At 38.5% G+C, this 23,218-nt stretch overlaps 1 protein-coding gene across 6 annotated transcripts in view; it reads right to left on the reverse strand.

The window, feature by feature from the left end:
- Positions 1 to 81: 81 nt before the first annotated feature.
- The window catches only part of cadpsb (Ca2+-dependent activator protein for secretion b), a 73,096-nt gene continuing 49,959 nt past the window's right edge, over positions 82 to 23,218 (reverse strand). Inside the window, exons 17-30 of one of the 6 annotated variants that reach the window (XM_072382042.1) lie at positions 22,814 to 22,846; positions 19,306 to 19,412; positions 16,660 to 16,689; positions 12,990 to 13,146; positions 12,751 to 12,892; positions 11,840 to 12,001; positions 10,214 to 10,369; positions 9,972 to 10,119; positions 9,797 to 9,871; positions 9,616 to 9,699; positions 8,435 to 8,467; positions 8,163 to 8,270; positions 1,486 to 1,590; positions 82 to 1,400 (exon numbers count right to left, since the gene is read on the reverse strand). In XM_072382042.1, the coding sequence (XP_072238143.1) occupies positions 1,224 to 1,400; positions 1,486 to 1,590; positions 8,163 to 8,270; positions 8,435 to 8,467; positions 9,616 to 9,699; positions 9,797 to 9,871; positions 9,972 to 10,119; positions 10,214 to 10,369; positions 11,840 to 12,001; positions 12,751 to 12,892; positions 12,990 to 13,146; positions 16,660 to 16,689; positions 19,306 to 19,412; positions 22,814 to 22,846 (1,517 nt within the window). In that variant the 3' untranslated portion in view covers positions 82 to 1,223. The remainder of the gene's footprint in view (positions 1,401 to 1,485; positions 1,591 to 8,162; positions 8,271 to 8,434; positions 8,468 to 9,615; positions 9,700 to 9,796; positions 9,872 to 9,971; positions 10,120 to 10,213; positions 10,370 to 11,839; positions 12,002 to 12,750; positions 12,893 to 12,989; positions 13,147 to 16,659; positions 16,690 to 19,305; positions 19,413 to 22,813; positions 22,847 to 23,218) is intronic. The other 5 variants (XM_072382044.1, XM_072382043.1, XM_072382045.1 and 2 more) reach the window with 5 other exon arrangements.

Below are 23,218 nucleotides of genomic sequence, written 5' to 3' on the forward strand. Positions count from 1 at the left end.
TTACTTTCCACTGCTGCTTCATGTGTAGTTCAGTTGGTCTCTAATTATCTCAGGTGCAGTGGGTAAACATGACAGAGGATGCACATGTACAATAATTTTTATTTGGAGGCCACAGCTCTTGCATATTACAACTGTTGGCTTTCATAAGGCAAAAGCAAGAATGAATCCACCAGCTAATTCACACAGAAAACAGAAAGCGTTTAGGGAGGGTGGGAACCCACAGGCATGCAGCGATGGCTCAGAATGCAATGTACAGCATTTTATATTTATATATATATTTATATAATATATACAAAACAACAGTGAGACCCAAACAAATGCCAGACATCTCATTCTACACAATTACAGAACAAAGACAGACCAACTTTTTTTCTTTTTTTTTTCAATAAAAAAAAAATCATTTTTGCTCTTTTCTCTGTAAAAGTGCAACTCAATTAAAATAGAACCTGTTTCAAGGCCTTTTTTAATGTTGAAATAAAAATAGAATCTCCCGAGTTATCAAAATGGAGCTATGAGAATTGCATCTCCTGAACACCCACTCGCTGAAGTCCAAGATTCCCGTTGAATCGTGTCTAATTAGTAATTGAGATGAGATCACATAGCATTGACACATGGTAAAAATGCAGGTCTAGGCTTACTGTCGATGTTGATAACAGTGAGTAGACAACAGTTGATCTGTTAACAGCCGTAAACAAATACAAAGGTTTTTTCATTTTCAGTTTGAAGCAGTTGGCATTCACTTAAAAACAGACGAGACAAAGAAAAGGGTCCACACACTCATCATCACGACAATGTACCATTAATGAATGTAGAATACGACAAAGAAGCGCCATATAGGTTTGCATTGGACAGGGACACACCTATTAATCTCACTCAACATTGTCAAACAAATGGTTCTCCATATTGCTTAGTAACACATAGAAATGAATTTAGAAATGAATGAAGATCAAATATAGGTGCTATCTTTATCATGACACAGCTAAATTGCCAATCATGGATATTTTTTGACATTTTTCTCTTGATTTTCTTAATTATTAGTTCTATTTTAATAGTTAATAGTTCCTTCATAGGCATTTCGAGCTGACAAAGAGGTCCTAGAGTGGCTATCTGAGTTGGTACATGCATCGGTAACCAGGCTAAAGTCAAAAGTGTGAATGGGTGGGTGGGGGGGGTGAGAGGGGGGAAAGGGTTTGGACAGACGGACGGGCTGGATTGCACAGGCTCTAGTTGTCGTCTTCATCTTCCTCATCGCTGTCCTTCATGGAGATGCCCTGCATGCCTCCTTCCCTCACTGAAGCAGTGGCTTCCTCCAAGGTCAGCCTGTTGCGCACCGTATCGTACATCTTACTGTTCAGGGTGGAGTCCAGGACCCCCTGCAGGCGGAAGTCTCTGTACTTTTTCTACAGGAGCACAGAGATACGTCAGCACGGCGAATGGCACACCACGAATTGCTCTTACGAATCCAGCATCTGTTGGTGCTCTGACCTTTGTGATCCTGATGAGGATCTTGAGCTGGTAGACGTGGAGCTGCTGATCCATGCGTTCAGTGAGCCAGGTCCCCAGCAGGTTCATGGTGGCAGTGTACCATTGCTGAAACACATAAACGCAACACTCTCCAGCAAAACACACACCCACACACGTACTCAAGACACCTTGACGTAAAACTAACCTTTAAGACAAACAAACAACTACTAAACACACAATATATCAAAGCGTTAATGCTCAAGTTCAAATACATGTATTAAATCATCACATCAATAAAGGCTGAGTGTACATAGTGCAAAGTCACAGGGCTAAACCTGAATCTCCATCCCACTTCACTCTCACAAACAGCTGAAATGGTCGACTGGGACAAAGGCCCTGCTTGTATTAAATATGTATAACTTATATCACAGGAAGAGACAAAACAGCCACAACCAGAAGCAGAAGTAACATAAGACCACAAAGACTAAAGTCAACCATATAAAAAACAAAGACCAATGACCAGATGCAAAAGGACGATGAAGATACTGTGCCACACTGGGGCACGCCTACCCCACTTAGATGCTAAATGAACAATTTGACAGGAAAACAAAAAGGCAAAAGTCAGAGAGATGATCCAAAAATAACAAACATCCATAACAACCAAAACTGGGTCAAAAGCCAAACAAATGAGAGACGTAAAAAGACCAAACTGAGACAAAAAAGTGATGCAAAATAATGCAAAGATACACTGCTGGGGATGGATTGTCTCTGCATGGTTCTTGTTCGATGTGTGTCTCTTTCAGTCTCCATGTCTTGGTCCTCAATAGGATGAGTGGAGGAGCTGCTCATAATCCATCCATAAGTCTTGCATTTCTCGGTAAGAATCAGCAATCAATGCGAGTTAAAAGGCTGTCAATATGTAAGAATGAAATTATCTTCAAAGTAAAGCAATCCTATTCCGCTACAGAAGAATTGTGAGCTGTTTTCTGCTCATCAGAACTCAATCAGCCCCATTAACAATTCAGACCACCTCCTGTCTTCATCTCCTTTTAACTTCGACAGTTAACGGCTTCACATAAATTCTTACGTAGCTGCAACCACAAAGGTGAGCTCACAGAGTTAATCTCCTCCATCAGAACTGCGTGAGCTCTTTATGTGGATGCACTGAGGTGAATGTTCAATTTAACTATTCAATTACTCTAAATACATCTCCCAAAACTACACTCGCTTTGCTGTACAGTTTTGATAAAGGATAACTTATATTTAGGGAAAGACTCTGTTACCTACAGAGTGGAATTCAGCATGAAAGCAAACGTGCTTTTCATGCTGAATTCCACCCTGTAGGTAACAGAGCTTGAGACTCTTCAGTTTATTGGAGGCAATTCATGAAATCTCCAAGAAAGAAACAATGCAATGCTGGTCAGAAATAGAGGTGAATGCGCTCTAAAACATAAGATATGGTCAAATAGTCTAAACAAACGATTTCCTTTATTTTTTTCATAGCCACTGTTCCTTGACCTTGTTGGAGATGGAGTTAAGGAAAGATGGTAGGAGAAATCTATTAGAAGTTTGGAAAAGAGAACGAATGTGTATCCAATCAGCACAAAATTAGCTTGTTTATGTAGTAAAGCATGGTCGAGTGTTTTCCATGCTAAATGAGACACTATAAGAAGCTCCGAAATTCAATTTCATAGCAACAATTTTACTGGTCCCTATCATGGCTGCCACTTAGATACCTTCAGTAAATGTCTATATGCTAATGTAATGTATGTAATGTAGGTTAATTGTGTTCTGGATCAAGCCTAACACTGAGAAGACCCAAGACAGTTACGGTATTCTATTTCTCATCCAAATCTGAAACGCATATTTTCACAAAGAAACTTAAAGTAGGTCTGTGATGTCATCCAAAAAGCCTGATCCACAAAGGTCCTTTAAAGTCACCGATTTCAGGCACTTTACCTACCAGTATGTATGTGGGAGTGAATGAGACTTGAGAATTTACAAAAGACAAGAAACACAGATCATCTGCACCTAACAGATGACAACTAAAATCAGACTAAATTCTATATCTCATCTGCCAACAGAAATTGCCTGGTGTTTAGTTTACGTTCTCAACACAACCCTCTCAGACACACGAGCACACCCCGAGTGTGACATCCACACACACACTAAACCTGTTAAATGGCACTCTGAACAGCTGAAAGGAGGCACTCACTCACTGAGCACTGAGATTCTACAGCTACTTGAAGGAATTAATAAAACAGAGGGAAGTCATGAAGAGCTAACAGATTTATCTGTTTTAAACTGCAATTACCTTTAGAACTACTTGAAAATGTTCAAATCAATATTTTGTATAATCTGCATGGCCCATCTATTACTGAAGGCAATTACTTAGCCTTTATGTATTATTTATTGAAGTGGAAATGCGGAGCTGCATCTAAAATGCCCTACACTGCAGATATGAAACTACTACCGGGGAAGGAAATTATAGTTTGGACACAAGTTCATTAGCAAAAGAAAAATAGGATGAGAGTGAGTAAATGGTTAGCAGGCAGGGGCACAGGGTGCTATTTTCTTGTAGCTTTTCTCCAGTTTGCTTGAAGTCACCGTTTTACCAGTTTAAAGTTACAAGAGAACAGCACGCATGTCTAATAGAAACACTTGTCATACCTCCAAGAAAAGAAGTCAACTTTAAACTTGTGAGTAGGCAGGAACACAGAAAAAAAGCCTGGAAGGCCCAAATGAGAAGTGTCTGCTGTTGGCTTGTTTAACCGTTTAGTTTTTAGTTGAAGTTTTAATTAGATCAAGATTAGATAAGAAGATTGAAGCCTGGTTATGCAGATGCCTGTCCACTTCACAGTCGAGTTGAGCGTGCAGTGCATGCAGACCTCGCAGGTGGGTAGGTGGCTGAGTACGTGCTGAGGAAGACTGCTCTATGTGCAAATGAGGCAGAGCTCTGAGAAGGAGGGTCATGCTAGAAGATGTACACAGGAAGATTATTTGACTCTAAAATCATGCCAACCAACATAATGTGATAAAACAACGCAACACAACACTAGAGATAAGTGCCACTTTTTTTTAATAGAAGGAGGCAGCGAGAATGGTGTTAATCAGAAAAGAGGAGATTAAAAAGGATTGAAAAAATAAGTGAAAGAGAGAAACAGTAGAGCCTGTGCAGCATCTAGAAATTACTTTCACGCGCATGCAAATAGATGTAGAGACATGCTTTCAAATGGAAGAAAAAAAACTGACAACCTTAGTTTAGCATGCAGTTTAAAATGCCATCGTTTGATTCAACAAGACAGTGCTGAGAAGGATTTTGGTGCACTTTGGGGCCACACAGAGGACACAAGGGGTAAAACTCCATGTTAGAGATACTGACAAAACACAAGGAGACAGGGGAGCCAGAGTGGACCTCAAAGACGAAAAGCAGACCCACTTCACAACAGCTTCACTCCTCACACCGTGACAAGAAAAATATCAAGTTCATCTGGCACAAAACTCCTGCTTCTACAGCCAACACAAAAATAGAAAAAAACACAGGGAGACGACTCTCTGAACGTCTCTCAGACAGAAAAACTTCACGTCACTGCCTCACAGAAAGAGGTGTCAACACACACAGCTGTCACACACCTGTACAGACGCAGGTCTGTGCAAATAGTTACAGAATGACATGAAGCACACGGGTCACAGCATTATGTATCGATCAAATCACACATGGAGGACACATTTATGTCAATGTATCCTGTTAGGATTATGTTTGTTAAGACAGTGCTCTCTTCACTCTGTAACACACTGGTTCCCAACTCTTTTGTCTGGGCCTTCTCATGTCCATTCATCACAGCTGGTACATGTCTGATCTTTGGCATGTTATCCCCATTAGGAGTAGCTTTCGAGCTCAGGGGCCAGATGCATAAAGATCAGTGACGATCCTTGTCTAAACGGCAGGGATGTGCCCTCTTTTCATCAGCTTTAAAAAGCCTTGAGTGCAAATGGTATTCTATTATAAGTCTTAGTTATTGTGAGAGTGTATGCATATGCCTGAGCCAAATTTCCAGTCCCACATTTAGCCATAATGAGATGTAGATACTACCCCAATTAACCACTTGGTTATAAGAACCCTGTTTGCATGCCTAAAACGAGACACTCAGCGAAGTGGAGAGAAGGAAATGTGTTTTAGTTGCTGATTACAGCTGTTGAATTACAAACATGGCAAAATCTTCTGATGGCTAAACCGTGACAGATGTTATGAACTCTGTCTGTTCAGAGCGCAGGATGCTCGCAGAGTTGAGAAAAAAAATGGCTGAAGAGCACAAACATATTGAAAGGGTCATCCAACAGCACCAGCGTAGCCATCATTATGCCCATATTATTATTATATTATTATTATATTGTTATAATTATATTACTATTACATTATATTACCACAAGGCAGCAGATGTAAGGTCCCAGATGTGTTTAGTACACACTCTACAATGCAGTATCTGAATGGTTAGTAAGAACTACAGTTGTCTGTTAGTGCAGACAGATAATTATTATCATAAATATAATCAGAAATCCTTTAAAATTTTTTTCTTACAATATTTTTTATTTTGCTTTAAATGAACCCTGTATATATGTGAAACAAGTGCGTATGTCGAACATATCATTTGTACATCTGGCACCTTCTACGGTCAACCACGTGAAAGTTCAGCTGCTTAAATGTAGTCTGGTAGAGGAGGGATGCATTTTAAATGTATTAACAATCAGGTATGAACAGATATTTCATATTTAACACTGGTTAGTATTGGTTATTATTCCTCCTGTTGACTTCAATTAGCTAACAGTATGACATAAACCAGCGGCAGTGTCTGACATTTATCAGGTGTGCCTTGGTTGCATCACACTGATTTTACCCTCAAACTGACTAGATGCAATTGAATTCTTTAGGACAAAGAAATAGTTGGACCATGTCAATACTGAAAAGACAATAATTTTGTGATTATATTTCACCATATTCACTGTTTGCCTGGAATTAAAAAGAAAATAAATTACAGAAATGGTCAGTGTCAGCATCAAGTCATCTGCTAAATCATCCTTATTATTATCCTTATTATTTCATTATCCTTTACATTGGTATTATACCAGAATTTCACATAAATTTCTAAGAAAACTAACAAATGTACATCTGAGCAGGTGTTCCCCATTCCTCAGCTCTTCTCATGATTTTAGAGTTATATTGACTGTATAATATCATATAGGTAAATAACAACTTTGCATTATTTGAAGATACATGAAAAGTATTAGTTAATAATAAGTTATTAAAGTTTTATTAAGTCCAATCGGAGCTGCATTGCATTACTTCAAAGATGCATTATATTGCTTCCCCATTTGTATTGGATTTTTCTTTCTTTTAACTTAACATTTCCATTTGTATGTATTTATTGATTCATATTTGTTACAGAGTGCTTGCAGCAAACTGCAGAGGTGCTGTGCAGGCAGTGCGGTGTTTACTTTTGAAGGATGATCTTCGTGTGTGTTAGATGTGTTTCTGTCTTCCTCTTTGTTTCCATGATTCATGTGGTGACAGTGATTAAATCGCTGCTCCCTCAGTTATGATTTCAGTACCTACTTCAGTTTAAAAGGCTGCGCTAGAATGTACTTAAGACTGGAAAAAATACTTAATATCATCTTATCTCCTTTCATTCCTCTCTTCATTTTGACCCCTCTAATTCATCTTGGGACCCACAGGTTGGGAGCCACTGTTCTAAGTTGCTCATGAGGAGTGGGCCAAAATACCTGTTGACAGCTGCAGAACGCTCCTTGACAAATACAGAAATCGTTTAATTGCAGTGATTGCCTCAAAAGGTTGTGCAACAAAATATTAAGTTATGGGTACCATCATTTTTGTCCAGCCCTATTTCATTAGTTTTTTTTTTTTAAATAATTATGTTAATCAACATTTCAAAAGTAATGGCTGATTTTGATTATTTAATTTTCAATGAATTTTTATTTATTGTTACTTTTGTAGGTTTCAAGTGCTTTCAGTGAGAATTGTGGGTTTTTCCTTCTTTAACTGAGGGGTACCAACAATTTTGTCCACGTGTGTAAAGGCCATATGACATGTGAGCCTCTGAGTTTGACATCATTATGTGACCCAGGCCCACACAGCATTTTCACATCACATAGTGAAACTGCATGGGTGCTTGACTGCGGGCTGAGTGTCAATTCCTCACGAGGCTGGCATGTTTTAAGTGGAAAGAGCCTGGAAGCTGAGAGTAAAGTAGTGACAGAAAAAAAAAGATAAGAAAAGTTGCCGTCCTGGCACAAAATCACTGTGTATAGTTCTGTTCCTTCCTCAGAGAGCACTGCTTCAGATAATCCTTTTTTTGGGGGGGGTGGGGAGGATGCTTTCATGGACTCTTTGTAAAGAAAATAATCTTTTTTTTTTTAAATTAAAAAAAAAAAAAAACACACAAAGGCCCAAAAGCACTGTGGCAATGCACACCAGAATACAAAGGGCAGCAGTGATTCAGAGAGAAGAGAGACAGATAGAAAGAGAGAAGTCAAGAGAGGTAGAGGATCAGAGAAGCCTCTTCTGCCAGGCTGAAGTACACATCCTGGTCTCAAAATGGGACTTATCCCTCTCTGCCCTGTTGTTTTGCCACATTTTGAAAGGCCCCTCCCTTTGTGAGTGGAGGAGAAGGCATCTTACTTACATCAAATAACCTTTCTATATACACCTCCTCATTGACCTTATCACGAAGCATGTCCTGAGAGTGGCGCATAAAGGTCACATAGCCATCAGCTACGTCCATTCCAGGTTTCTGTAAAAACAGAAGCACAACACCGTCATGACTCAGCAGAGGACTGACCACTGCAACACTGGCTGTACAAACAACCGGCGGTAAAACAAACCACTCTGCAAACACACACACACACACACACGAGCTCACAAGTAAACAGGAAAGTAGGATGTTGTTGAACTTACAGGTACATCCACGTATTTTGAGGCAGCTTTCACCTGAAATGAGAGTAAATACTGTCAATCACAGCGTGAGGACACTGTAATTACCGTCTCGTTTCATTAAACAAGCCGACATTTTTAAATACTGCATGTTAATGAACCTAAGAAGTCATGAAAGATAATCTGTTTCCTCACACAGTCCTCGGGTTCAAAACACGATATTCCTTAAACGTGAAGTAACTTGCCAAAAGATTTAAAACTAGTTTTGATTTATATCAACTGAAGAATGAGGTAAGAGGCAGTTGTATCTTTATAGATGATTTGACATGCATTACATTGCTTTGTTGCATAAGCCAGGGGCTTGTACGCCAAAGAATGTTCAACACATCAGGTGATTAATTGACCCTGACAATGAAGATTTTCTTAAGCGATTCTATCGACTCCATAAGTCCAGACAGGTTCCTGTCTGGATGTGCGCGTCGGCATTCAACAGATGGAGTTGGCAGCAGCTGACCAATTACTATCATATATTTCCAGCAGGCTAAGAAGCAGCACAGTTGCTGCAGCAAAAGCAGAATAGAAGGATGACAACGATATCTCTCACAAAGACGAAGCTCAATGTTACTGTCCAATTTTTGATGTCCTTTTTTTGTTTTCATTTCAATCAATTCATCAACAATAGGAGATTTTACATGAGCTAATCTAGGATCTTAAAACCCAACCTGCTTTGGAGCAGATTAAGTTAGCAGCATTATTTATCGGGGTGATAAACCTCTCTAGGAAGTGGACCGGCTTCATGATGCTAAAAATCAAGAGCTGAAGCTGAAGTTAGCTCCATTAATCACAAATCCTGCTTCATAGTACCGACCCCCGGTCTCCCTTGTGAAAGACAGGGATTGTTTGATCAAATAAAGGAAAAAAATATTTTAAATCAAATTAAAGAAACATAATTCCACAAAACAGAAATTGATTTCAGAAAACACAACCTTTTTGGATGTGCAACAAAAAAACAAGACTGCTTGATTTTGTTGTTGTGTTTGGCTTTAAACCTCAGAGCTGAGAGAATCTCATTTGAACAAGATGGATTTAAAATTTTGTGGGCACAAATCAATGTGCTCATTGTGAGTCAAAATTAGGCTAATCACCAGTTGTAGGTACCCAACTGTTTCTCAGTATATATGTCTTGAGGAATTGAAGAATCTCACCGTGAAAGAGAGGAAGGAGGAGAAGAGAGTTCCTTCATCGTATCTGGAAATCTTAGCCAACACTCCCTCCAGAATGCAAACAAACTAAGAAATAAGGGAAACAGAGGAAACATCACCCTATGGTTTGCATCAGTTTTGCTTTTGACAGTGTAGTAATGCAACAGCTGAGATATCGTCCCACCTTTGCAACCAGAAGCTGGATCATGTCCTTCACACTCTCCTCAATCAGTTCATCTATTTTGGAATGGAACTGTTTCTACAAGAAATAAAGCAGAAATTTCACCAAAACTATTCATGTAAGCAGATTCAAAACTCAAATTATCATCATGAAACATTGTCTCAGGTGATGTTTTTACCTCTTGACCCATCTCCATGGCACACAATTTAGCTGACTGATCCTTGGCATCCACCATCACATTGAACATGGTGCATAGTGATGGAGAGACACGGAAATCTGTGGACTTACTGCTCTTTGCCAGCTTGGACTCAAATGCCATCCTGGTGCTGAAATGTAAGAGAAAGAAATGGTACACACTACGATTTAAAATATGCAAGTATAATGTTAATTCTGTGTTCTGCTTCACGCTTGGCTACATACCGCTTGACACAGTTCTCGATCATGTTGCTTGACATGAGCTTGATGCGACTCTCAAGGTGTTTGGCAAACTCCTCCTCAGGCCAGTGAAGGTCTCTGATGAAAGTCTGAAGGGCGTCCAGCTTCCAGAAGAGGTCCTCTGATGTCCCAGAGCCATTACTGCCATCGATCCAAACACATACACACACACAGGTAAAAAAACAAAAACAAAGGTCAACTTACTGAAGAAGTCTCAAACTCTGAAAGGGGGTGGGGCTTGTTTTTGGCAAGTGCAGAGGATAATGCAGTTCCTCTACACCCAAACACAGTAAGATTTTACTCTGACCATACACTGATTGCTCTGTCCAAATGTTTTTTTTTCTCACTTCCTATTTGTTCTTATCTGTCTGGACAGTCAGTGTATGGGTAAAAAAGGAGCAGGGAGGGTCTACTGTAACAAATCAATAACCATACTGAAGAGCATGATTATTGACTGGTATGTGAAGTGGCCACATGCAGGTAAAGTCACTGCAGAAACAGCAGCAGCTCACACTGTGCCAAGACAAAGGAGAAGGGAATGGAGATGTGAGGGAGGGCATGTAAAAAAAAAAAAAAAGGAAAAAAAAGGGCATCTCTGATCATTGTCAAAGAACAAAAACAAAAACTAACTTCACGTATCACAGGCCCTCTCTCAACATCCATGTCCCCAGGCTGATGGGGCCCCTGAAAGATTTGCCAAACAAATCATGCAGACCTTTTCTTTATCATCCTGAGTAGAGCTGATTGGGAAACATGATTGCGAAAGACGCAGAGGTGGGAAGGAGATGTGATAAAACAGAGAAGTTTGAACTCTTTCCTCCAAAGCTCCCCACTTTATCATCTCCAGTGAATTACACTGTCCTCCCTCCCAATCAGACTACTAGCAGGTGGGAAAGGTCAGGGATGAACCTATGACCAAGTTGCTAAGCATCGCTGTTATCCCCTTCTGCATCCCGGACAAGCCCCCATATCTGTTACGACCTGTCTTAACTGGCCCCATCTCTGAAGATGTGGATAAAAAGCATATTGGGTGAGACTTACAGAGGTTCATGGCTCTTGCTGCTGGGGCTCACCATACTCAATTTTGTGATGTATACCCCTGACTTTAACCTTTGTAACTTATTTAATTAGATAAAAATCCAGTCTTAATTTCATGTTGCGGCCCATTAAACAGTTCGTAACAGTAACTAAAGCAAATGTCTGTGGATGTCAACTTTAGAACATAGAATGGAGATCTCGACTTGCAAATCCTTGCTGTATACATAGATGTACACTTTTTTTTGTGCCTGTATCTCCAGAACTCAGCTCAACAGCATGCATGTTGAGACAAATGAGAATGTTTCAGCCTCTCATTTTAGAAAGCAGTACCGCATCTACTCTAAAATCTCTCAGAGCGACCTTGGCATGAACATGAATATCAATGTAAAGTATTAACACAAGAGAAAACCCGGTCAAATTTAGATTTTGTGACTTTTATTTGCAATTAAAAGGCCGTAAACACTTCTTGTACTTCTTGTATTTTTTTTTAAAAATCTTTACCCAGAAGCATCTTCATACCAAGTTACTCTCTAGTTGCTCAGTAAATCTAAAGTAAACTAGTTGAATACACACTCAGAGTCATAAATAGCAGCCATCCATGACGGGGTAGAAAAGCTAGGCATTTGTGGAAGGTTAACTGATAGTCCTGCTACTGGCACTGGCAGATTTGGTACTTTGGGAATTTGGAGATTCACATTTGGTAGATTCACATTGGGCAGATTACTTGTTAAACTCCTGCAGAAAAGACAGACAAAAAGAAAAAAAAATAATCCATAACAGTGGTGTGGAAGCTGCAGAAAGCCATGTAACACTCATCATAAAAGTAAAATCTAAAACAGGTGAAGACAGGAATGTACAGTAGCACACATAAACAAGACAGTAATCGTCAAAGACACACATTATACAGAAATACCTGCAGTCAAGAGAGCTGGACGCACAAATATATTGTATTAAATGCAGTGAAAGGGAGAGGCAACGTAATACTGATAACAATGACCATGAGTAAAGACAGAGAAAAAAAACCTCAATAAATCTTACATGTATTCTTAGCAATAAAAACAATGCAAAAGTAAACTTGTTAAAGCAACGATAAATGAAATAGAACAGCAATGTCACAGACTGAAGGCCTTTTGCTTCTGATAACACATCAAAGCACAAATTATGAAGGTTAGTTCACAAACAAAACAACAGAAATATTAGGTGTTGCCCTGACCCCAATGTGTCGGAGAGAAATTGGCAAGACACATGCATTAATCAAAGACTATTTTCAGAATAAACAACCTATTTCTTTCACAGGAAAAAATAGGTTATTCAGCCCACTCTTGGATCATTCTTTAACAGTGAACCTACAGGAAGCCTGGGTGAATATTAAAGCTGCTCTTCCAGATTTTTCAGCCTCCACACACTCCGTTTGTCATCTGAATAGAAAAGCCTTGCAACTCCAAGCATCCTACAGCCTTACTATAAAGACAGAGATTCCTTACTTTACAGGCTCCCAGGACTCTCTGTCAAAGCCCTTGTGAATTGACTGTGCGATGGAGGACTCCATCAGATCCACATATCTAACAACCAGAGGAGCATACAGATCCTGAAGGTGTTTGTGGAACTTTCCATTGCACAGATGATCTATGGATGAAAAGAGGCATCAAAGCACAAAAATTAGCATAATAGTTTTCTGGTGAAAATATCCTAACATAAACATAGAACAAGTGCACGAGCTTACAGTCTGCCCGAAGGAAATCATTAAGCAGCTGGAAAAGTGGGAAGCTGTCCCAGCTCTCAGGGGACTGGATCTCTAGAGCAGCATCCATGTCGATGGCATAGAGAGCCAGGAAGTTTTCTGCATGCTCCACCATCAGATCTGTCCACCATGCAAATGCCTACAGACACAGCATGTGGGAGAGCAAAAAGGTTAACAAGGCCTCCTGATTGTAGATGACAGGCCATGAGATGAAAAGACAAGTGAGGAGGGAAGTCGCTTTTTGAATGGAAATACCGCTGGATTTATTCCGTGTGTGTGTGTGTACTGTGAAATTCCATTTGATATTTCAAAAAATGCACTAGCTGAGACTTGATACCACTTTCATGTCGTCCCTCAAATATGATGCCAGAGTCAGCAGCTTGTTAGCTCAGCATAGAGGTTGACAAATCCCAACTTCAACTCTCCCAGTTCATTTCACTTATTTATTATATTCATGGGACCTAAAGCTTTACAAATGCAGTGGATTTGATTAGAATTTCTGCCCAATAGTCTGCCCAATGATTTGCAACTCAACAATTTTAGCCAAATGTTTATTCATTAATTTTCCTTTAACTACGCAGGCAGTCTAATTATTAAGATACTAAATGTATGACCCGGCCAATATAACAGCCACACAAACTAACATAGCAGAATCCAACATAAAAACATTTAAAATGTCACAAATATATTTTAAATCCACATGTAAAAGAAATTATTTTTGTTCAAATCTCCATTTATTTTCACTTTCTTACAAACAAACATTGTTTTTGTTTGTGCTAATAACACGAATCTAAACTGCATATAAAATGCCTGTGAAATATTTTATTTGAAAATATCTTCAGTTTTTGCAGCTTTTGCTGCATATTTTTGCAAGTGGGATCGTCCTTAATTCTTTGAAACTTTTGTTTTGAAAAAAGTTTTTACAGCTTCATGATTCATTTGAAAAGATCTCAGCGGCTGTAATATATTACCTTCAGATATTTTATCTAAGTGGCAAGCACTGACATTATGTTGACCCACAAGAATTTAGTACCTGTGCAATGCACTCTGCACTCTCTGGTACATCAGTGAAATCTAATGCAATCCAATCCTCTCCGCTGTGATTTCTACTTTTACGAGGCTTCCACATTTTTAGTTTTTGTTGATGTCATACATCTTGTGATCATTTATAGAGCTCAAAGTATGTGGTACAAGTCTACATCATAAGTAAGGCACAGGTATATCTAACATCAACATCAGCTGATTTTCAGCTTCTTAACTGCAATCAGTCTACTGGAAAACAAGTGACTTATATTTATCTGGTGTGACCTGAGTGTGTTCCTTTAACCTCATCCTGGTAACTACAAGATGTATTTACATGTAAGCACTAGAAATACAAATCTAGTTGGCAATGATTTATACTGTAATGCACATTTCATCTTTTTCCCTGGCATTAAAGGGAGAAAAAATATTGAAACAATCAGTATTGGTCTAATTTCTATCTCTTATAGTGGTATCAGCCCAGAATTTTACAATGGTTGCAACATTGCTGACAGTGCTCCTAATATACCTCAACAATGAACATTAGGAGGAAAAATAATCCTTATGCATCATCAACACAAACTAAAAATGTAGAAGAAGACATCTTTAGGATTTTGTGAGGTCCCATGAAATTAACAGAAACTGTCAAAATACCATCCATGACGTGAACTAAGAGGATCGGGTGAGGTGGAAAAGGATGACCCTTAGCATAAAAACTTCAGAGAGTTAAAGATCCTGTCAGCAACCCTAACACTCTCCAATAATATGTGTTGTATTTACCTTTTTTTTCATCCAAACAAAATAAAGCAAAAAGATTTACTCTTGCAAGCTTTCAGGTACTGTAGTCATTTTAAGGAATTTATTGGCCGGCTACAGTGACTGTTGATCACTGAACCCCTGCGTGAGGCTGTTTCTCTTGTTTCCAGTCTTCTATGCTAAGCTAAGCTTTTCTGGCTCCATTTTCATGTTCAGTGTACAGACAAGAGGGGGGTATCAATTTTCTCATGGTACATTTCCTACCATTTCTATATTCCTTCAAGTAACCACAAGATGTTGCCTGTGGGTTCTGAAATTTCTGAGTTTTTGTATCAGTGTATTTTTTCTTCCCATTACGTATATCTATATTAAATCCACGGCTTTTGTTCATTTAAATGTGCGATTTAACGGAAAGTTGTGCACAGCAGAGTGTTCGTGCCTTGTTATGTTCATGACAGATTCTCTGCATCTAAAGCAAAGGTGCTTTTCTCATGCATACGTGGATCTCCCTGCATGCTTTTGTCCCAAGCTAAGGGATGAGGGGTCCACCGTTCACATCAGAAACAAACCCATAGCCCACCAGATGTGAACGTGACTCATGCACATCTTTGACTAGGCGCACCGAAGACTGCAGCACACAGCATCTCTGGAGTTGGAGTATGTCTGTTCCAATTAGTTAAGTAAGTCTCTGAGATTCAGCTGACCATTTTCTGGCACAGTCAGGACTTTCTCAATCTTTGACAGCACAAAAATACAAGTTGCTTTGCTGGCAGTCTTGGCTTATTTTCTTATCATTCAGACTAACAGGTTGCCAAGTTCAATACGGGAAGCTTAATCGTTTCAAATTATGCTGCATGCTTTATTTGACCCCTTTTTAGAAAGTTACATTTCCATCTGACTTAACCACCACATTGGCAGTCATAACCTTATTACATTACTTACCTGACTACTTACCTGCCTAATCCAAGGTTTTTACAAAGCATGATAGCTCTAATGTTAGAGAAGCAGGCGGCAAACAATGCTTTTGTCCATCACATTCAAGGACAGAGACTTTCATGACAGTTAAAGGGAAGCAGGGTAAACGTTTCCAACAGGAGAGGGAAGGGTAAATGCTCAAAGGCAGAGTAGCCTCCGACCTTTGATAATGGTTAAGGGACACATACTGAGAACTCTACGTCAGACTCAGTGTTCAGCCACACAAACTGTTATGCTGTAATAATGCAACGGTGTTAAGGGAGCTGTCCAGAGGGAGTGTACTGATGCTGAGGGGGGAGGATACATAGAATCATCTACTTTACATGCAGAGAGCATAATGGGAGTTTCTCATTCAACTCGACTACATACCTCTTTCCCCTGCTTGGACAGTCACCAATCATATGACAGTGAAAACACAGGAAGATGTACAGAACAATAATGTATTGTTGAGGCATTTGTTTGGAAGGGTTTGTATATTAAGAACAGACAGCAGAGAGGGATGAAGGAGAAGCTGGAGAAGTAATGCTTGAACAAGTGCGGACTGTGAAATTAATTGTTGGATGGAGGGGGAACAAATGTTCATGGTGGATCAAACTTCAAAGGTTCACATGGAGCATACTTTGGGAAAATTTCTGGTTTAGCATGCTTGGAGAGAAAGGAAACTTCTTCATGGCCCAATGAACATGCTTTATGATCACAATTATGTTGTGCAAGCTAATGTTGTTTTTTAGACTTTTTAAACAAGTTTGTTCTCTTGTCTATACCTACAAACCACCCATTGCTACAGTTCCTATGAGTTAATTCTCTGCCTGGAAACGTGCCTCTTGCCATACTGGCGCACATGCCATACAGGGGGGTTGTGATGGGGACTGAAGAGGAGAAAGAAATATAAATACTGTACCGATTGATCTCCAGAACTTGTGACTGCCGCCTGTCAAGCATATTCAGAGAGATACAATAAATCTGCTTTATCTGCATATTCTAAGACCACACTGGATCACCTGCAGATCTACAAACTACACATGTTCATTATGCTTTCTATCACCTCGCAGTTTATGGTGGCAACAATGATGCAATACGGCACTTATTTTCAGAGTTTTAAAGTAATAAAGGGAATTTATTTTTATCTTTCTTGACCATTTCAATGGGAAGTTGTTTTTTTTTGTTTACTCCACTGTGTTTTTTGACAACTATGCTTGCTTGTCAGATTAAGATTTCCCATGAAAATATATAAGGCGCTTATGCAATACAATGCTTTGTATAAAGGAGATCTATGATGTTCTTTGCTATTTTCTATCATATTTGTTACCATGTTGAGGGCTTATATAATAAACAGAACAAAGTTTAACATGATAATGAGGTATATTTGCTGCTGATAAACCAAGTCCTCAAACACAAACTATAGTCTTCATTAACTTACACTGGTATAGATTAATTTTATTTACAGCTTGTGATTTCAAAGTTTGACTCTACTATTATGTCACCGTAAGAGGATATTTAATTTATTCATTTTCTAGAGACACTTCTTCTTGCTCTGGGGGCTTGCATCTATCACAGCTGCCTAAAATGTATGTTTTTGCACTGTTGGAGAAAACCAGAGTACTCGGTGAAAACCCACACAGCCTTGGGGAGAGCATACAAATTCCACACAAAAAGGCTGGAGTCATCATTTCTGTGGGTGTTAATGCTGTCCGTTCATATTCATATATTCAAGTTCGTTCTAATCCATACTTTGAATTGGATTTGAGCTTGAACATACATGAATGACTTTGAGGTTGCCACTGTAATTGTTAGCTAGCGTGCTTACAGTTAGCTTTCAGAACCTTCACACTGACAAAGACAGACAAAGGTTTCTTCAAAACCTGGGCCTTAAAGAGACGGGGGCCGAAAAAGGAACTTGTTTAAGAAAGTAGATGAACTGCATGCCAGTATAAAATTACTGTCAATCACCCAAAGTTATTCTTGTGATATATAAGAATAAAAATATGCAGATGAGCATAATAGGTCCCCTTTAATATCAAACCATTGTTTTTTAACCTGTGTGGCTTGCAAACCCCTGTTATGATTTACTGATAGAGAGCAAGTTATGATATAAACAATCCTCTGTGTCATTTAGATAACTATTTGATCCCAAAATAGGTAAAAATGATCAACTGTTTCACAAAAAGCTAACAAACACAAACATGTCCAAGACATGAACGTAAATCTGTGAAGCAGATCTTTATCTTTTCTTTGTTATTACACCTTATCACACTAGTGTGTTAGTATTCAGGATCTAATAATGTAGATTATCATCACAAGGACCAATTTTCTGGTGACTAGAAACTGGTGCTTTTTATCTGTGAAGTATTTTTAGCAAATATACCTTATTATCCTCTGCTTGAGTGGGATTCCGTGCAGGGCTACTAATGACGCCTGTCTACATTGTTGTTCTGCTATTTCACCTCGACCTAATAGACCTATGAAACTTCTTATTTTGTTTTTGGCAAAGAATACACTATAATAATAATAACATACAGAATCCATATAATATTATTCTTTCTTCTGTTTATCTTCTGACTCTATACTTTTCCTGGACTGTATAATAATATTTCAGTGCTATCAACCACTTATGTCGTACTCGATCTCAGTCTGACCAGAAAACATGTATTTGTATGCTTGTCCACAGCTCCAAAACCTTGTAGTGTAACAATCCATGGTTAGAAACCATAAGATGGCAACGTATCCCAAGTCTGTTGTTTTGTTTAGGGCAGCAACCACTTGACATGACAGGAACCCATGAATTTTAAAATGTGTTAACTCTAATCCTGCCTATATCTCATATATGTTTATATTTCTATTTACGCTGCAACCTCTAAACCCAACCATTTAATCTAACAATTCATGAGTGAGAGCTAAGGTAAAAAGTGAGGATTCACGAATGAGAGCAACGTAGAAGAATTAAATTCCTGCAGAAAACATTGTGCTGGAGTGTCTTGTACTGTGCTCTCAGTCATAGGAGCAGGCAGACTAACGCCTCTAATCTCCCGTCCTTATTCATAAGTACTTGTGGTTGAGTTACTGGGACATCTACTGTACGTCATGACATAACATGATGTAAGATGCGCCTTAGCTGGAAATTAGTTAAAAAATGAAGCCATTTTACAATATTTGAGCCCCAATTGTAAAACTGCGAGGTTTTGTGCTGTGGACATGTGTAGTTATTATACATCCTGTTGTGAGATGGGCTTGCACACTGAAACACTGTGAACTATGATCAGAAGAAAGAGATGCAGACTATGTATCACTTCCTGTCTAATTTACGGGTCTACACTCAGACACTGCTGCTCTGATTCCATGAGGCTATGGTCTGTTGAACACCAATTACAGCTTTCCTAAATTAAATTCATCTTTGCTTAGGTTTTTGAGCAACCCATAGATGAAAGCAGCTTTATTTATAGCAAACTGATGATAAGACTAACTCCCTGCAGTGGGGCGAGTGAGATAAGAGTGAGAGTATAGAGGGAGAGTACTTTGAGGAGGAGAGGAGGAGAGGGTTCTCACTCACCTCCGCGTGGTGTTCCTGGTTCTGCTGGAGGACCTCTATGACTAACTCCGCCAGGCGAATTGTTTCCTCCAGCTTTTTGGCAGGCGTGACTAAGCGGCCTACGTTCTCTGAGACAAAAGGATGAGGGTGAGGGATGAGTGGTTAGTCAAGCACAGAGAAGCATTCCAGGGGGATTCTTATGACTATTCAGAAGATTTTTCTTCTCTTTATTTTGGACCGCTTAATAAAATTATAAAAACACAGCACTTACACTGTGATGTTTACCCACTTCTTCCCCTCATAACAAGTAAAGCGTGACCCCATTTAATGTTTATGCACTTTGGGTTGCATGACATAAAGCAACAGAGTTGATGTGTTTGTAGGATAATCAGATTAATGTTGGAGGAGAATCAGACACAAAAGTAGTGGCATTGAGATGGAGGTGCAATGTGGCATCAGAAACATGCATTTTGTGAAGCGGTACTGAATAAGCCATCTGTATAAGGAGCTGTCGCATGGCTTGGTGAAAAAATACTCCATGAACACACACTGTAAAAATGTTTCAGTCAGTCTCTTTGAAATCTGCCGTCAAGTAAAACACGATTTTCTTTTCATGTTCAATATTATACCTACTACAGTATGAACAAATGTGGTTTTTCATAAAAAAAAGGAGTTGTTGGGTAGAGATGATTAAAAGTGACAATTTTTGAAAGATTTGTAAAATCTTTTTGAATCAAATTTAAACAATCTGCAAAAAGCTTATGACACATTCTTTTTATTTGTAATCTAAAGCTTTTAAAAAAACAAGCTTGCAATGACTGTATAGATGTTTTTAAACACGCATTTTCCACATAATCATTTCAATTAAAATAATTATTTTGTTCCAATTTGACACACATTCAAGTGAAATGCATTCTGTGTTTGGGTAACCAAATAATTAAAACTTGTTGTCAAAGACAGTTGACAATGTTAGTTTAGAGGTCTTTTATTTTTACAGTGTGCTGGAGTGCGATCATTTTAGGTTTTGTGCTTTTTCCCTTTTTTTGGCATCCCTTCACTTATCAGCTGGTCATAAGCTCCAAATTACACGATTGTACCTTAGCTATCAAAATGATCTGGTAAGATGGATGCATGTCATGAAATGGGATTATTCAAACAGCACAACCATATGGGAATGACACTTGTATAATTTGAACAAGGAACTGAATGGCAACACAAATCTAAAATTAAAAGCACACGGATACTCTACATAAAACAGTAGCAGTCTTGAGACGGCAGTTCTGACTGAAGGCCCTTTTCAGGGTTACGTTACTATTGTACAAAGCCGAAACATTTTCTTTAATAATTATGAGGTATTACTCTACACTTTCTATTCTTATGTAAAGTTCGTCAGCAGGAGGAAACCTGAGCTCTTTAAACAGATGAGATAATCCTTCAGCTATTCAGGGTCTATTCATCAGCACTAATGGATGGATCGCATGGTTATGAATTACAGTAACTGTATATTCTGGAGTCGTAATGATCTATATTAAGAATCACTGGAAGCACATCCAAATATTGTTGGTATTATACTTTGTTTTTTTCAGGAGCAGCACGGTGGATAAGCCTTTTATAGGCACCACTGTAGTATAGCAATAGATTATATGTAATTCATCTGTTACAGTTAACAAAATTTCAACTTTTCCCTGTTGGTATACAGTCATGCAGATAGATTTGGTTGATCTCCACTGTAAATGACCTGCATCTATACAGCTTATTTCTGGTTTTGTTGCCCACTCAAAGCATTTATAAGCCATTCAACCATTTGCACGCTCATTTCTAAAATATACATTGAAGACAACACCCAGGCCAATATAAGGTTTACAGCCCCATTTTCAGTTAAAAATAAATAAATCACAGTCATTTTATATTTCTGTAGACCACAGATGCACGCAGTACATAGTTATTTAATTTTTTTTTTAAACTTTTAGAATCTTTGCACATAGCACATAGAACATAGGTTAAAGCCTTATTTATTGACGGCTGTTATCTAACACCAAGCTATGAACTTTGCCTTACCCTTTGCTAGGTACTTTATTCCCTTACCATAACAAGATGTTTTATCATTTTAATTTGTAAGCTTGACCAAGTGGCTTTGGCACGTGTGTGTGATGTGTAATAAAGTAAAGTTCATAAACGAGGAGAAAAAATGGCAATGACAGGATCTCTCACAGGTTTAAACAGTGATAGCCAGTGTAAAGTGGAGAAGAGCAATTGTTATTGTATTTGTATTTGTAGAAACAATCTCCAACTGGATCTGACTCTGTGTCTGTTAGGTTAAAGCACACTGGCCTATCTGCTAATATAAATCTGTTTGTTGTCTGATAAAGCCAATGGTGTCACATGACACCAAAGTCACCTGTGCAAGCGTCCCAAAAGTAAAAACCAAACAGTAAATGATGTATATGAGGCCCCTCGACTGTGTGCATGTGTTTAAAAATGCCTGCATATTGTACATATTGTGCATATTTCTGATTTCCAGACATGTAAAATGGCAACATAATTACTTGGAGACTGTGCTGGGTGTTTAGTATCCCACCTGAGCATGCTTTGAGGTGTGGACTGATCAAATCTAGAGATTAAACAAAGATCACTCTTTCTTCTGAGCCAAAACACTCTTGAAACGAGTGACAAAAGTGATACACATCTGCAAATGCCTGCAGGAATTGTGTATTACATGTTTACATTGAAGCTTCACCTGACTGTGAGATGAGCCTCTGTGGTAAAGTAACTGTATGTTGTAGTTAAAGTACAACATGGAATAAAACCACATCTAACTGCATGAAAGCGTACCTTACGAGCAGGAATAGGGCTTTTGTTCGCTTTTAGAAGATATAATAAGACTGATCTAAAGTGATCTGCACAACTGACTTCAAAGCATGACCAAATATAGTAATGCATATTAAGAAATTGCATATTTGAGTCCAATCCAAATATGACTTTTAGTTTAATTGTATTCTAGTTTGAGCTGCATATTATGATGTGGGTTACATTAAAAATGTTGCTTATGTCTGTCATTTTTTGCATTAACATTAAGGCATATATGTGACATATATGTCTCTTAGTGAGAGATTGTATTACTCTATGATTTCTGATGGTTTGTCACTATGTTACTAACACCTACAAACAAACCTTTTTTAAGTTATTGCACCAAAGTCAAAACAATTACAATTATTTATAAGGATGTAGTCCGTGTGAATATAGGAAATGTTCAGGTAAATGTAGACTAATAGTCTGTTTCGAAAAATATAAAGTAGTACAATCTCTACAAAATTTACTTTATCAAACCAGTTGCTTGCTTAAAACATGCCAACATTAGTGTGTATGCTGCTGTATATATAAAATATGTATTATTGATACATGCATGCATTTGTCTGTTGGTATTTATAATAGGTGTATGCAATGCTGTAAAGAGTAAGGTCTGTGTGTGTCTGTTCATGTGTGTGTGTGTGTGCTTTGTGGCTAAACTATAAGCTAAACATGGCTTCACCTGGATCCTTTTGATCCTTTTGACCTTTCTCAACTTCAGCGAGAAAAAGGGAGAGAAAAGATAAAGAGGAGATGTTTAGAATTAGCATGTTTTAGTTGGTATTTTCACAATTCTGGAAGGGGGAGTGAGGGCTCAGGGTTGCTGTTCATCGTCATGTGACCCTTTTCAAAGAATCTGCAGGGATGGTTTCAGCTCCAGGGAGTGAGGTTTCTAGGCAACAGACAAACGTCACAAAAACAACAATAAATAAAAAAAACAAAGACACTGAAACATTAGCCTGTGGAAAAACTGGAAATTAAAAAAGTGAAAAGATGTTTGTTAACAAACAGACACAGCTTACACTACTGTAAACAGAGAGGACAGACATACACTTACTAGGATCATAGACAGGACACACTGAGTGAC

Source organism: Leuresthes tenuis, unplaced genomic scaffold (assembly GCF_036924035.1).
Source record: "Leuresthes tenuis unplaced genomic scaffold, fLeuTen1.0.hap1 SCAF_3, whole genome shotgun sequence".
NCBI lineage: Eukaryota > Metazoa > Chordata > Actinopteri > Atheriniformes > Atherinopsidae > Leuresthes > Leuresthes tenuis.